The following is a 16,555-nucleotide window of genomic DNA, read 5'->3' on the forward strand; positions in this document are numbered from 1 at the left end:
TGATAAAAACCCCAAACATTCTATCTGCGAGTATTCTTACAAATGTAGACATATATTTACAATTCTGACAAACTATAGGACTTTTATGTTTGTTGATGTGGCTGTGCTTTTTCTTTTGTTAGTACATGACATTTGATGTATTGAATCTCAAAAGAGTTACTCAGAGAGCACAGGACTATTTCATTGCCTGAACGTAGAGGTGGAACTGCACTGATGTCATTGATGATATTATGAGTGAATTTTGCTAGATGAAGAAGAGTATAAACAGTCCTTGAACTTTAATAAATATAGAGCAAATGAAGTTTGTTATGGGGAAAACTGCAAAATATATTTAACTAGAAATTAGCATTTTTTTCCTGAACTTTGGAACTGCACTTAAACAAATATGTAAAACAAACGGGAAGGACATGAGATAATTCCATGAGAAATCTTTTTATCTTACTTAATTCTTTTATTTTGTGGAATAAACCTGCTTTACTTTAGAGGCCTATATCTTTTTAGGCAAGGCATCTTACCTTTTGAATTCTACCAAATTTAGGAATGTGGTGTGGATGGAGAGTAACCCAAGGAAACTTCTGTAAAGCAGGAAGATTCCCAAAATGGATTTTAATTTTGTGGCCTTTCTGGCTCCAAAATAACTCAGACTCAAGAGATGTATTCCCATCAGGTCTTTGACTTGGTGCTGGTTCTCTGAAAGGCACAAAATAGAATCTTACATTTGGTGCATGTTAGAGAGCTGAAGGTGTTTAACAACAATCTAATTCTTCAGAAATGCACTTTTTTTTTTGTTTTAGTTTATTCCTTAGTTAGCTAGTTTGAAAGTATTCCACAGTGGATAAATGCTGTATACTCATGCAGCTGAAATCAGTGAGAAAACACAAGATACAAGCCAGCTCTTAAAAGCTGGCTGTGTACTTTTAGAAGGCATTTGAAGACCAAATTTCAGAGGTAATTATGTATTCTAGTCAAATGGAGTTTTGCATTTGGTCTTTCATTTTTAAAAGAAATTGAATGTGTTCCCATTCATTTGTAATGGAAATATAATGTTGAATCATTAGGTGATATAAATCTTCAAAGTACCATTTTTTAAGTCCTGTCCTTTTCTTTAATGGAAATTTAAATCAGTAGAAAACAATAGAACAGATCTTTATTTAGTTACAAATGTCAGAATCCGATTCTCCTCTGTCTAAATCTCATGCAGCCATATCTGCAGAGCAGATTTCAAATGCTACCATTCTGAAACACTGAATGTGGGGTTTTTTTTTGCTGTCATCTGTTTTTTGAAGAACTAACCAAGGTCCAGGACAATAGAGAATAAGGCCTGTTGGGTTGCTGCACAGAAGATGTGTGGCCAGACTTTATGTTTCCTAAGCCAACAGTGCCTCGTATTCACACATTGTGAGCTTGATTCATGATTAATATACTTCAGTATTCTGAAAATATAACAATAACTGTGTACATTTTTCTATTTAACCACTTAGTATTGCCTCATAGTATTATTAAAATATTTATTTCAGTTTATAGTCACTGATTGGAAAGGCACTTTCGATTTTGGCAATTGAAGTATCATTGAGGGTGTACACATGCTGATAGTTTTGAAGTCAGTCTACATCTCCGTCTCCCTGGATTGCATTTAGTTGTAACCAGAACTATCAGTTTCACCTTTTTAAATTAAATCAGAGAACTTGTTTTAATCAATTTCACTTTTGAGTACTAGGTCAGAATATGATTCTCTCTCTTAAAAGATTTAAGGTTGCTATAAATTTTCAGCAACAAAAGTAATCCTATGGAAAAAAAATATTTCCATGAGCAGATGGCTTTTGATATATCAAGCTTTTGCCATTTGTTTTAGTGCTTAAAATAAACATTATTTATAAGACCACTTACATTTTGATGTTACTTAATGAGGAATATGCATCATTGATTTGACTAGCTTAAGAGGTCATTTAGAACTTGCCCGTTAACAAGCTGTAATCTGCTGAGCACACAATGACTTTGTTTAAAATTATCTGTTCAGTGCTGATCAATGACAATAATTGTTTTGTACCAATCACTGTTGAAACTTGCTAATTACTTTGAAGGGCATACACACTTGTCTCTTTTCAAGAATTTTTTAAACATTCACCTTGAAATTAAAAAGAAATATAGTCATAACACGTTATACTTCCTTATAAAAGCAAACGTTTAGAACCTTCACACTGAAAATATGAACATCGTCAGAAGCTTTGTGTAAAATGTTCTTTTCCAAAAAGATTAGTCTTCAGTTTTGTAATGTCTGACATACAGTATTAGGGAAACAGAAATCTAGCATAAAATAATTTGAGACATAATGCAGTTTTTCTTACTTATGTTTCATTCAGTTGAAATGAGTGAGGTCATTCTGAACAGAAAGTGGTGTAAATAAAGGCAGAATGCGGCATTTAATTGTACACTGAGCCCATTGGAGATAATTATAGCTTTATACAATTTGAGTCTTTTGTCTTTCAGTTTGAGTTTTGATCCTTTAACCCACAAATATCCAGTTCTGCATTTATAATTGTGAGGTGAAGACTGTCAGAAAGAGTTTCAAAGGGACCATAATCCTGCATTAATGAGCACACAGCTATATGGAAGCCAAGTTGCTCCTGTTGAGAAATTTTGAAGCCAAACAGAAAAACAAAGCTAAGATCCTTATTCACATGCAAAGGATTTTGCTTAATCCCAGACCTCTGAAGGCATAGTCATTCTTTGCTCTTTCTCTATCCCTTTTTAACCCAATAAGCTTGTGTATGAGAAAGTGGAGTTGCTAAGAATATGAAATTTACTATCACGTAGTGCAAAGAAGCATGTTTAGTGCTTAACCTTTCTTGTTCCTGTGTTCAGCTGCTCACATAACTATTATTTATTCATATTATAACAATGTCTAGAGGTCCAAACCCTTTTTATTCAAAAAACCTCAAACAAACACCACCACATGGGTAAAAGAAAATAGCAGCTTTTTAAATTAGTTCTGAGTCTTATTTGAGAAGAGAGGAAAATACATCGTGATGCACAAAGAGGAAATAGAAGAATGTACTAACACTAAAAGTGAATATCCTCTTATTCCTAATAGCTTTAGTGCATAATTTTATTTTCTTGGTGATGCATCACTCAAAGACTTACTGAAAGCTTTCCTGTGATACTTATTCTCTTGTTAAATCTCATGTAAAGAGATAATTAGAACTGTACCACAAGGTGCCATCAGTTGAGACTGAATGCTAGTTTTAACTTCAAAGAATAGTGGTTTGGCTTTTGTGACTGCAAAATGGTACCAAAGACAAAGTATGAAAACATGTAACCCTGCCTTAGTTAGTCGGCTTATAAGTGGCTCCAGTATGTTACTGTTTTCAGCTCAGGAAATGGCAGGACATGGAAAATTGCAATAAATTTTGTCAGTTATCACAGTGGTCCGGAATTGGACTGCAATGGAACTGGAAGGAGTAAAGATAATTTTTCCTATTACAGAAGAGCACCCCCAAGACTTGATGATACAGACTCTGAAGTCACTGAGTGCAAAGGTTGATTGATAGTGTGGGCAATGGGCAGATTTTTTTCCCTTGCCTTCTTCCTGAATCAAACACAACAAAGCAAGACACTCTTTTTTCCTTTTTTTACATGCTTCTTTGGAATAAGAGATAGGGTAAGGAAAAAAAAAAACCAACACAAAAACATGGATTGCACTTCACTTACCAAGTCATACCTTGGTTCTGGAAAGAGAAGGGTTGGTGTAAAGGAAATAAAGAAAAACATTCCCTGTAGATACACTGAAGAGTTTAAGTTCTTGAAAAGTCTAGTAGCCAGAGGCCCACAGGAAAAGGAGAGCTCCTGGCAAATTACAACATTCTTCTCTTCAATGCACTTAGTGAAGGTGAGTAGCTTCTCACCTTGGAGTTGCTTCTGGATTGTAAGACCTCAATCTTCTTGCTTTTTTAATGTAGATTCTGCCTTTCAGCTGTTATGTCTTTTAAGATTTCAAAGCTGTAAAGGTTGAAGAGATGGAAGTTGGAGCAGGAGTGAAGGTAATGCAGACTAGAAGATAGAAATTGGGAAATTAATTTAGAAATATATTGAGAAAATAAAGGAGACAAAATACAAGGAAGGAAGTAAAGAATATTTTGCAGGAAGATAAATCAGTTCAAGGATGGAAGAATGTAAAAAAAAGAGGAACTAGACACTGAGAACAGAGGAAAAGATCATTAATCTATTTTTCAGATGTATTGATCTAGAATACACTGACCTCTTACGGGAAAGAAAATGAGGAGTGAGAGCAGCCCTCAGCATGACTGAATAGAGCAAGTTACATCTTCCACCTGTACATGTCATGGTATAGCGATAAATTTGGTGAACCAAATGGCAGCACTGATTTTTTACATAATTAATACTTTCCCTTCCCACAAAACAGATAGCCAGTAAACCTGTAATCATTTCAGAAACATCATGATTAGAATTTTTAAGTATTAGAGAAGGTTTAAACTGTTTTGTTGAAATAAATTCTTGGGGAAAGTCAGGCTAGACTAAGCCTTTTTTTTTTTCTCTTTTTTTTTTAACTGATGCTTTTTAAAATATGCCAAACTATGAATCATTTCTGGTGGAGGATGCAACCTAATTTCTATTCGTAATACAATTTTAGGACTAGCTACAGATAAATAGGTTTCCTTTTCCAGTTTAAGCTGTACCTGTTATACAGGAGGAATAGTATTTTGTGAGAAGGTTATAAGTAATGTGCAACAAATAGACATGCATCATCTTACATTGGAGATGAAAGAACTGGAATTTGTAAATTATGTTTCTAGAAAGCCTGATTCATGGAGTTACTAGGAAGGCTTCTATTCAGTTTATCCAGAGCACAAAGGTGAGAGTGTAGCAGAAGATATTGGTGAGGTGGTGAGTCAGTAGGCAATGCATGTTGTACCTGAGAAAACACACCACTTCTCTTGTCTGTTTTTTACCATTCTTGCATAGGGCAATGCCACTGGCAGTAGCAAACATTTCTTTTCATTGCCACACCCCAATATAAACAGTGGTTTAAAACTTGACATTATTTTTTTAATGTTGGCATTTAATAGTAAATTCATATCACCATTTAACTATAATATGTTACATCCTACCCTCATTTTCTTCATTGAAACATATTGGTGCTTCTACTTGATATCACTTTTAAGGAAATTATATTATTTGGGAAATACAACAGATATTTGATATGCACACAAACTTTTGATTTGAAATGTATTAAGCAAATATTTATTTCCTCTAGATTCAGAAAAGATGGCGAGGCTACTATGTTCGGAAATATATCCATAATTATTATGCACTGAAGAAATACCTGGAAGCCATTTCTGTGAATAATGAGATTGTCAGGTAAAGATAAAAATTCCATGTGGTAAAGGATTCATTTCCACTTATTTGTAAAAAGTTTATGGTATTAATTAAACTATTTCTTTGAGTGTAGGATCCCCTCCATTATTTAATATATATAGCAGTCATCATTTTCTTTATCCTAAGCCTGTGCCTGTTGTGCCACATTCTGTTCTTATTTACACTGTTATGAATCCAGAATAATTTCTTTGAATTAATTAGACATACTCTGAGTTTATACCAGTTTAATAAAACCGAATTTGGCTCTTCACCTATTGTCAGAACTCATAGATTATTATGCCCTAAACACAGTTTGTTGAACTAGATTATTTTTTTCCCAGTATACAGAAGCTAAAAAAAAATTCTTTTCATAATTTGTTTTGCAAATTGATTATTGACAATGAATGAAAGTGCAGATTTGGATCTAACTTACATGCATGAGCCATACTAGGAATATTAATTGTGAAAGATACTGGTGTGGACATAGTGAAGCAGACTCTTTTCATAGTTACAGAAGAGATTCATTCACTTATTAGATTTCTGGCTAGAACTGTTGTTGCTATATGTTCCTACTCTATTTCTCCTATCTGTCCCTTGTCTTTCCCTGTACTTAAGTTGAAAGCTCTCTAAAATAGAGGCAATCATTTCCCTCTAGCACATTTGATGTCCTGATCCATGACTATTTCTTCAGATAACAGCAGAAACAAACAGGCAAAATACTGGGTGACCATGATCATTACTTTCTCATTGTTAAATGAAGGCATGTTGGGCAAAATCCATCCAGTTTTTGCTGTTCAGAAAGCCTGAGACAAATCTTTTCTTTCTGAGGTGTAGAACTATAAGGGAGTCTAGTGAAAAAATATTTCTGTGAATCTCATCTAGATCACATGGCAAAGAATTCAGTCAGAAGACTGTTACAGAAAACAGCATATGCAAGTTATATATGAAAAAAAGAATTATCCAACTTTTTTGGATGCTGCTTATTAATTTATATTATTTTTTCCACAATTATAGCTGATGCTACATCCTCTTTGTCGTAGCATTATAGTTCGTGCATTACATTGTTACATGTAATGAAGTATACTGACAACTGCCTATCTCTAATGTCTCATTACTATTCATTTCAATGTATTCTATGCAGAAAGTTAGATCATAACTCAGCAAAACCAGACTTAAAAAATCTGTCATCTCTTCAACTGTACCTTCTCGTTCTGCAATCTTTGAAATATCTTCTTGAAAAAGAATCCTGGGAAGACTAAACCAAATCTTGGAAAGTAAATGAAGCCTTAACTTTTCTGGTCTAAAATGAATATAACTAGATGAACTGCAGAGACACAACCTGCTTCTCTGTTCTTAGTAGTTCTATCACTTCTCTCCATTCCCTGCCTAAACCTGGAACACGGCTCATAATGTGTCAGTTAGATTGACCTTTGATGTGTGTGAACAAAACAAGATAGCAAGTGGTATTCCTGCTATACTGAACACAGATTGATGGGAGCCTTGTATTTTATTTTCCCACACCCACAATAGATCTCTGCTGGGTACATCTAACTTTGGAGGACTACAAAAATGTTTATCTCTCAGTACTTTGACATGTTCATCAAATTCCCTAGTAATTGTTCCAGGTCATTAAAAACCATAAAGCCTGTGCATTGGGTAGGTATTTTAGTCAATAAATACTTTTGTGCTGTTTTTCTTTAACAAGTAAAGTGAGCAGTATGACTTCAGATACATCAAAATGTGTCAAAGTTGGTATGTGTGAGCTCTTACCTGGCAACCGATATATTGATATTCTGCTAATTTGAGTTCTGTCTTCTGGAGTTCAAAGAAATATATGTCTTCCAGGTTAAAAAAATCCATCTTTCAGATTAAAAAAACGTTAAAAATGAATTTTTGACCGAATTTGGTCAAATGGATGGTATAGTTTCAGTTTTAAAAATACATCAGTACTCAAGTGCAATCAAGAATCACTGCAGTAATCACTTTACTGGGCTACATTTGAAAACTGATATATATATTATCTTCAACATTCTTCTTATGAAATCTAACAGATGTTTAGTGAAGATCAACTGTAGGTCCTCAGCCAAACAGATTTTTCCTGTCATTGGGCTAAGTTGCTGCCAACTACTCTGGCCCCAAGGTGGCTCACTGTGTTTCTTATGAGGAATACTGAACAAGGTGGAGGAGAGATTCTCTGTATATTTTCATCAACCATCACATCAAACGTGGAAGAGTATAACCTCATTGTTCATAAACTTTTCATGTGTATAAAGTTATTGCAATTGGTCATTGTAAAAAACACCAGGAATTGTCTGAAAGTGAAGGAGTGCATTTATGAAATGGCTGGGTTTTATTCCAGCATCAGCATTATGGAAATTTACACATTGTTGGGCAGAGCCACTAATACACTTGTGCACTCAGATTAGGCTGGTTTTGAGTGTTTCACATCTTTAGAACACCACAAAACAACACAGCGTAATACATAAGTAATGCATTTTTTCTTATTTGTTTTATAGTTGTATTCATCAGAATAAATGCATTAGTGCAGTGACAGAGCTAGTAAAGAACCAAGTTTCTCCACAACTACCAATAGAACCACAGTAAAACAGAGTGACTTTAAGAACTCCAGAGTGGTATAACCCCCTGCCCCCCAAAAAACCCCAAACAACCCAACAACATACACACTAGAAGTTTATAATTTCAAAAGTTTATTTAAACTGTATTCTTTCTGGAATTATGATGTAATTCTAAACTGAACTACAATATATTGTTCTCAGTCTTACCTTCTAGAATAATACTGACAAAATTTTTATTTATCAACAACTACCTGAAATCGCATTGCAAGTCCTTCTGAGATACGTTTTTACCTCCTGTTCTCCAGAACCAGGGGTTGTGCTTAATTTTCTCCTCTTTTATTAAGGAGGAGACTGTATCAAATTACCACTCACTTGTTTCTAAGAGAAACTTCAGAGGAAGTTGCCATGAAACTTTGGACATTGTTAGTTTCTCATAAGAGTAGCTTATAAGAGTTATTGAACAAAGTTTGTTTCCTTCTCTCTCCTCCTTCGTCCTTTTTTTTAAAAATACAAGACAATTCCCTTACTAAGGGGTTTTCTCAACCAGTAGCCACATCTTTACCACTCAGCTTTAATACAAGCCGTCCTTATTTAATAGCTGCCCTCATTTAGTAGCCAGACCTTTATCATTTGTCTTTACTGTGAAAACCCCAGGAGAAGGTAAACTTAATAGAAGCTGCCCCAGTTTAAAGCCATAGAGGGATGTAATTAAGTTTAACAGAAATTGATTTAACAGAAATTGACCTAAAATATAATTAAATAATAATAGTCATATTATGTGTGAGTTTGCACTCACTTAACAGACTGCTTATCCTAACTTAAGGCACTGTTTTTGTACGAACTGAAGATAACTGTCAGCTTTAGCTCCCAGACTGGCTGAAGCGTGGGTGGGTTTTCCTCCAGCATTCCCATTACTTCCCACTGCTGCAGAACCAATAGGTGTGATGGCTGGTGGTGTCCCTAGTAGAGTCCCTAGCAGTTAAGTCGCGAAGTGATTCGAAAAATTCCATGACAGATGGCGAAAGAACAAATTTGAACCCTGAACTCTGTCTACATAAGGACATACACAGATTTTTCTTTTGTACAGTTGACATTTGTACAGTTTAGCTTCAGTGTAATGGTGAAATGGGTTCATTAGTCCTGAATTCTGTTTTTCCTACAAGATTTAGGAAGTTCTAAACCAACCAAGTAGGAAACATGTTCTTAAATATTTATTTTACAAAATTTTGCTATTCAGATTTTAGTAATAAATCTTCATCTGTAGCATCCATTTGTATTTTAAATAAATACCAATGCGTACTCTATTCTATCTGAATATGGATTAGTTGGGTAGTTGCGTATATGAATGCATGCATTAAAATAAATTCCATTACTTCTCAGTGAAGTTAGTGTATTTAATGTTAAGGGAAAATACCTTGTTTTGAAGCATTATTAAAGCTGCATTTAACATCTCTAAGAGCTGGCAAAATGGTTACAAGGGGAAATATGCCAAAAGCAATTAGCATAGGCTATAACTCCATATGATGCATTAGAATTTTGTTTTATGTGAAACAGTTTCTAATCCATGATAAGCAAATGGACATCACATAAATTAGCATGCTGGTGCCATTTTATCAGAAGAATTTATGGATGATGTCAGTTGCCCAACTGTGTGATTAACTTGCAGTTCTTTGACTAAGGTTATCTACACACTGGCCTTTAAACTACAGTAAAGCAACTTTACTATATGTCAGGTGTGCAGCTAGAGATAAGATTTTGGGATGTAGTGCTCCATTTACTGATGAATGGCACCATTTAAATTTTTCCCTAGGCCCAGAACTCAGTAAGATAGCAGTATCAGAAACCTAACAAAGTAGTGGCAAAGTACTAGCATTGGGGTTCTTGTGCAATCAAGGCAGGTAGTTTAGCTTTCTTGGCTATTGAATAAACACCAACTTAAAGGTAGCGAACTAAGACCTGAGTCTAGCTTTAGCAAGCATCGTAGTGTACGTAAACACTGTTATGATTATAAATCACGGATTTCACACACTTAGAGGATTGACACCAAATTCGCCTTATAGTTTTGTTGGCTTTAGTAGTGAAAAAGCCTTGAAAGTGGCCCTGAAGAGTGTGACTGTCATCCAAGTTTGACTAGCTGTTCTATCAGCAGATTTAGCATCACAGTCATCATTAAAACTTTTTGGTCTTCAAGAAATGTCAGGGAAATAGATAGTGCAAAGTGATAAAAATCACTTCCTTGGCAATATGTATATTCACAAATCCTTTGTGCAGTCTAATTTTTTATAATCTTAATGAACAGTGAAATACAGTACTGTTAACATGTTGCTCGTGATCTAATCCAATGTTTAGCTTTTCTGCAAATACTCCTGAGCATGTAGTACTGAAAAAAGTATCTAGCTTATTCTTGATTACTAGAGCATTACTGAGGTCTCTCTACTTTTAACATGGCAAGCACTTTGCTTCTTAAAACTTTTGAGGTATTGCTATTTTCCATGAAGTGGCCTTGAAATAAATCACCTGTTGTCATAGTAATATGAGGAGAACTTGCTCAGCCTCCATCTGCCTGTTCCTTTCCGATAAAGATAAGTCCAGGTGCTGGCCATTTTCTCAAGTGTCAAAGTGTTTTGAAGAATGTATATATTGTCTTATAATTCAATTAAAAGGTTCCTCCTCATTGACTGCAGAAGCAATTGATTCTGCAGTCTATTTTCAATTAGTGCCAAAGCCTTTCAGACAGCTCCTTGGAATTCTTGCAACAATAAAAAACTCATTTTTGTAATGTTGTCTTTCACTTGATGTTTAATTAACTAATTTATCTTCAGCCCATCTTCTTTTCCTTGACTTCAAAGATATCTAGACATTATGCTTTTTAACTTATTTACTTGTAATTAGAATTTTCTGAATGTAAACTTATTCTGCCAGCTTTCTTTGGGAGCCATAGAAATAGAGACAAGTGCCAAATATGCTTTCTTTTATTTAAAGGTTAATTTTGAGTGGTAGGGCACATAATTTGAGACATCTATGCCTTTTCCAGAGGATTTTAGGTACAGCTGCTATATCTTGTAGGAAACTTAGAGCTGTAATCCACTGAGGATCCTAGAGTACTTATATACCTACAAACCTGATGTTAGGATGAGTAAGATATAAAAAATGAGTTATTTGATTCTTCTCTGTGATTTGACCTAGTTTCCATTGAACAATATTAAGATTCACATATTAACTTAAGTGGGAGTTAGACCAGAGAAAAGCTTTAAAATAATAAATTTTAAAGAGACTCACGTCTGGTTAAAATATTCTCTACAGTCATGTATTTTGTGATGGTTGTTCCTTCTTAAACGTGTTGTCCATAAATCCAGCTTTCTTCACAGATTCAGAGCATAAAAAACCTGTTTGACAAATCAGTCCATTTTTAGGTCTTCTCTTTGCTTACCTTTATACATAGTAACACAGTTTCATTTACATATGTGCTTTTGTACAGCATATATGCTTATATACCTATAGGCTTTTAATAATGCATTTTGCAAAACAAGACATTTTAGATGGACTTTTTGTCTTTTTAGTTTGATCATGAAATTGGAATGAACTGGCTAAAGCTATAGAGCAGGCAATACCCTGTTTTAACTCCATAGGAAAGCACTTTCTCAGTGCTTTCAGTCAGGTTAAGGTGGGAACCATTATCATTACACAGTAAGCTGAATTTCCAGTGCAGATTCAGCTAGACATGCCTTATGTGCCTTATTCTATTCTTGTCTCTCTTGAGCAAGTGGTGAAAACAGTCTTACCATGTTTTTAGCTAGTCCTGTGTAATATAGATCAAATTTTTCAGACAAACATGAGTAACACCAGTAACCTAAGTAACTGGTTAGATTGTAGTCTGCAAAAATGTAAAGGCTATATTTCCTCATGTATTTTTACATAGCACTATGCAGCACCATTAGGAGTAACAGATTAAACATTAAGCTTTGTTTCACTTGTAACCAAAGGAAAATTTTTAATCTGAGAGTGTAGAAAGAAATTTGAGATCCTTGCATTCACTCATTGGACCAAATAGTCTGTGGTGTAGCTGATTAGTTTTGGTGAAGGTGGAATAAACCAGGTGTGACAACACAGTATTGTAGAATAACCATAGTTTTATACCTTTGAGCTTTGAAGGCACTGTAGTGTCTGGATAGATTTTTTATTCTGAAATACTGACAGCTCATAAAACATTTTCTGCGGACAAAGACTGACTAATGTTAGCATTTTGTATTGTCTTATATAGACAGACTTCACAGTCTTATATTTTGTCTGAAGAAGGATCTTCACTGTAAAATAAGTAGAAAAGGGGAAGAGTACAGTTTCATTAAGCTCTAACATATCATTGACTGTCAGGTAGGTCTTGTTATGCTGTCCATCCTCATTTAACTATCCCACAAGATCTCTTAATGAAGTTAAGCCCCAAGTTCACTCCAGTAATTCTGTGGCAAGAGTTTGTGCAATGTAACAATTCATCACTTGTCAGGAAGGCACTTTTAGTTTATACATTTAATAAGGGCATCCTCTAGCTTGGTTAATTAGAAGTGAACAGTTTGCATATTTACTAAATGCGGAGTGTCATTGCCACCACGGCCTATTGCCTACATGAATTATTTCTCTATCTGCAATAAACAGCTGGGTAATTATTACTGCCATAATCAGATAAATTCCCTCTGTAAGGCTTTTCTTACATGGCAATTCTTTGAACTCATCCAAAGCTGAACAAAATTTATGAACTCCAGCAGCTAGGCCACTTTTTCATAGTGTAGTGTCCCTGTTCCCTATTTCAAGGACATGTAGACTATCATAAATATTGTGTAAATTAGGAGGATAAATATGATTACCTAAAGATTACATATTAATAAACTTGATTTTCAAAATATAATTTTCAGGTTGTAACTGATTAAATTATAGCAGTTCTGGTTTTATCTAATTGTAGAGACATGACAGGCCATCTATATACAGGCTATACCAGGTTATCAGGGAAGAGCTCTACCACTTGAACACTAAAGACTCATGAAAAATTATATAAATATTTTTCATGTGCCTTTTGGAGAACTAGTCATTTCAGCTGTTTAGGTCATTAGAAGTATGACAAATTTTATGTGCCATTTACTTAACTCACTTAAAGCAGTTCTTTTGTCATTAAAACAAGGTGATGGTTCTTTTTGGTGTGCAATTTTCAGTTTAATAATGAAGCATAAAATTTAAATGCATGAATTCATGTGTTACATTAGAAAATTATATATTTCTTTAATTTGTAAAAGCAATTTGTATACAAATGATTATGTAACTAAGCTTGCTCTATGCTATCCAAATATTCCAGCTTATATGTGAGTGTATCTACAGATGCATCAGTGAGTACTTAATTTACACATACAGCTTTTCCAGAATGTGCTGCAATGTAGCTTATTTTTGAGTTCTCCAAAGAAACAAAAGAAAATCAAAAGACATAACGCATTTGATTTAAATCCATTTGATTTAACAGCACAAGGTTTTTTTTTTAATCATAGTGTAAGATACTGTGTCTGAGTACAACTAGAAAATTGCCATTAGCTGCTCACATACTTCATAACTCCTTATTAAATAAGTAGTATACCTCATAATTTAACAAAATGCTCAGAGACAGCAGGAATATTAAGGAAGACCAAACTAAGTAAGGTGTTCTTTGACACTACCTTACCCAATGGAAGGCTTTTGAGGCTAGACTGCCTTTCTCATTTCCCATTTATGTGGGAGAAACAGAGACTACAGTGGTGAAGACCTTTAAAAAGAGCCACACCGCAATTATGTTTTGTTATTATAAGTGTGGTATCTACACATTGCATTTTTGCAAGTTCATGATCTGATTTTTGACAGAGGATGTGAAGGCTTCTTGACCTTTCTTTGACATTTCAGACTTTTTTATGGTGGAAAATTATGGTCCTTCCTTTTATATAGGTATATCGTATAATATCCCATGAAGTATCATAGAATTGCATGAGATGCAAAGCAGTATACAGTCTCTCATAATAACTTTTTTTTTGTTCTAAAAGAAAAATGTCTGAAATGAAAAAAAAGGGATTAAAAAAAGGAATTAATAGTCTCAGTTAATTATTTTTGGGTTTTCTAGATCATTATAAATAGACTCTTTGGTTATCTAAGAAGACAGTCTCTTAAGTACTCAGAGAAGAAAACAAAAAAACTAATTCTCTTCTATTTTTACAGTCTAGAACAGTAATGAGGAATAACAAAAAAAGTGGTTGGTTTTTTTTTGTTCTAGTGATGCTCAAAATCATGTTATTCTGAATCAGATGGTCTAGTCTGACTTCAGATCTATCACCAGTATCATATCTATCAATAACAAATTTATAACAATATCTATAAAAAGCCCATTAAGATTTGGCTGAACAATCTAGTCTTGATTTAAGAAGATCAAAAGATAGAAAATACCCTTTTTATTCTACTCCAGGAGTTAATTACCTTCGGTGTTCAACGTATGTCCCATATTTCCTCATTGAAATAGTTTCATTTTATCTTTGAACCATTGCTTCTTGTTATAGCCTCCTCTACTAGACTGAAAAGTCCTTTAATATCCAGAATCCACACATTAATCTAGCCACCTTTTAGTATTCTTTGTGCTAAACATAAACAAGGGACGTCATTGCAAGATGTTGTCTCTCTGCTTAAAATAATTTTTGTGACCATTTTGGACAGGCTTTCAAACATCCTTTAAAATACTATTGGCATCAGAACTCAGCACAGTTATGGTGCGTAAGAAATTAAAAAAATAATTTTTTTTTCCTTCTGATGTATTGTTAGCTTATGCATTGATTTATATACCTTTTCATCACAGTATCATAAAAGAGCTTCTTCATCTCTATGAATGCTACTCAAAATAAAAAGCTATAAGCCACTTTAAAAGCCGTAGTTCCTCATACTGTGAGCATGATTTTTTTTAGCTGTGTGAAACTTTTACTTATTATTATCCCCCTTTCAAATTCTTCAGACTCTTCATCTTGTAGGGATAATTACATAAATCCATTAAGTTGTTTATCCTTGACAGTGAAGCTAAATCCCAGTGTTTTACCTTGAACTTCATAGCGCCTACTGCCTTCAAACCAAATCAACATGGCAACATATTTCAAAACCGCAACATTTTCCACCTCTTTTCTCCAAGTAGGCTATTCTTTTCTTGTCCAATTAACTAGCTGATTGCAAAATGTTTACAGCCTCATCTAACAAACTAATTTGATCTTTCAGCTGCATGGCACCCAAAATGATGCAGCACTCATTAGCCTACTTGTACTCGGTGGTGGGAGGCCTCACCACCATCTAGCATTGTGCTTAGCTACTCAAGAAGGGATCTAGCGCTCAGATCAGAAAATTGTATGCTTAGGTATAGACAATAGAACCTAATGTTGGATGTACTCCTTAGGCATGCATAATTGGATGCCTAAATATATAATTAAATGTAGTCTGGCTTATATGGTAGAACCCAAATTTCAGAGAATAGATTTTAATTCTGCGTATAATTTCTTGCATGCCATACTAAAAAATGTGTGATTTTGGGGGGTGTTTATTACTTCAAAGTTTTCAAGACAATAAGATATAAGGTTTCCTAGAACTTCTGAAAATTGGGATCTAGTTGATAATTTCAGTTTGATAATTAGCCACTGCTGTGAAATCACATACTTAAAAATAGTACTGCAGTATTTAAACGTGTGTCAGAACTCTCCCAAAATAATTGCATTTGCTATATAAAAATATACTCATTTGCTGTGTCTTTCATAATGTTTCATGCTTCATTAAAAATAACATCATAGATGCTCAAGTGGTAACACCTTTCCATGAATATGGAATTTGAGAAAACCATCGGGTCCTGTGAAAATCACTATGAAGTTGTGAGATTTGGCATTACTGCTCTGCTACACATAATGGGTCAACACAGAAAAGCTCTCCCTGCCTTGCCATTGTAAAACCTGTTTAAAGTGAACAAAGTGTACCATTTTATTTGCAAACATATGCAGACTTTTATATGAAAGTAAGTGAAAAATGTGACTCAGGCAGTAGACCTCAGTCAAATTGTTTCATAATACCCTGAGAAGGAAAATCAACTTAGCTGATGACCTTTAGAAGTTATAACGTCATGTTTGCTTTCTAAATCACATAATGTTGAATATTGTAAATGTTGCCAAGTACCATACATTAAAGTAAAAGGAATACAGATATGTCTACATTGTCTTGCACTGCAGCAGAGAGATAACAGTTAGCTTAAATGAGTTCATTCTAGTACTGGGAACAGCTTAACTGTAGCAAAACATAGCACTGTGCTTTCCTCTGGTTATTACTGCGCAGATGGTAGCATATATAGTCTTCTGGGAATTGCAGTGCCAAAAGATAACAGATACTTTCACATGACATTCACTAGAAAACTCAATGGTATTTGGCTGTGGTTAGACATCCTCTTTTATATGTTGCTGGAAAAATTAAGAACATAACTGTTCTCTTAGCAGCTTAGCTCTGACACTGTGCTAGAAATGACCACTGCTGCTAAACTGCTATGACAATAATTTGTGTTAGGGCTCTGCTATCTATTCTGGGCCAGATCA

General features: G+C 34.4%; 1 protein-coding gene across 2 annotated transcripts in view; it reads left to right on the forward strand.

Annotated features, from left to right (window-relative positions):
- Nucleotides 1-16,555, forward strand: part of SPATA17 (spermatogenesis associated 17) — a 101,395-nt gene that overhangs the window by 21,846 nt on the left and 62,994 nt on the right. For both annotated transcript variants that reach the window (XM_075497424.1, XM_075497423.1), the window contains one exon: nucleotides 5,273-5,376. In XM_075497424.1, coding sequence (XP_075353539.1) covers nucleotides 5,273-5,376 — 104 coding nt within the window. The remainder of the gene's footprint in view (nucleotides 1-5,272; nucleotides 5,377-16,555) is intronic.

This window comes from Mycteria americana, chromosome 3 (genome assembly GCF_035582795.1).
Source record: "Mycteria americana isolate JAX WOST 10 ecotype Jacksonville Zoo and Gardens chromosome 3, USCA_MyAme_1.0, whole genome shotgun sequence".
Taxonomy (NCBI): domain Eukaryota; kingdom Metazoa; phylum Chordata; class Aves; order Ciconiiformes; family Ciconiidae; genus Mycteria; species Mycteria americana.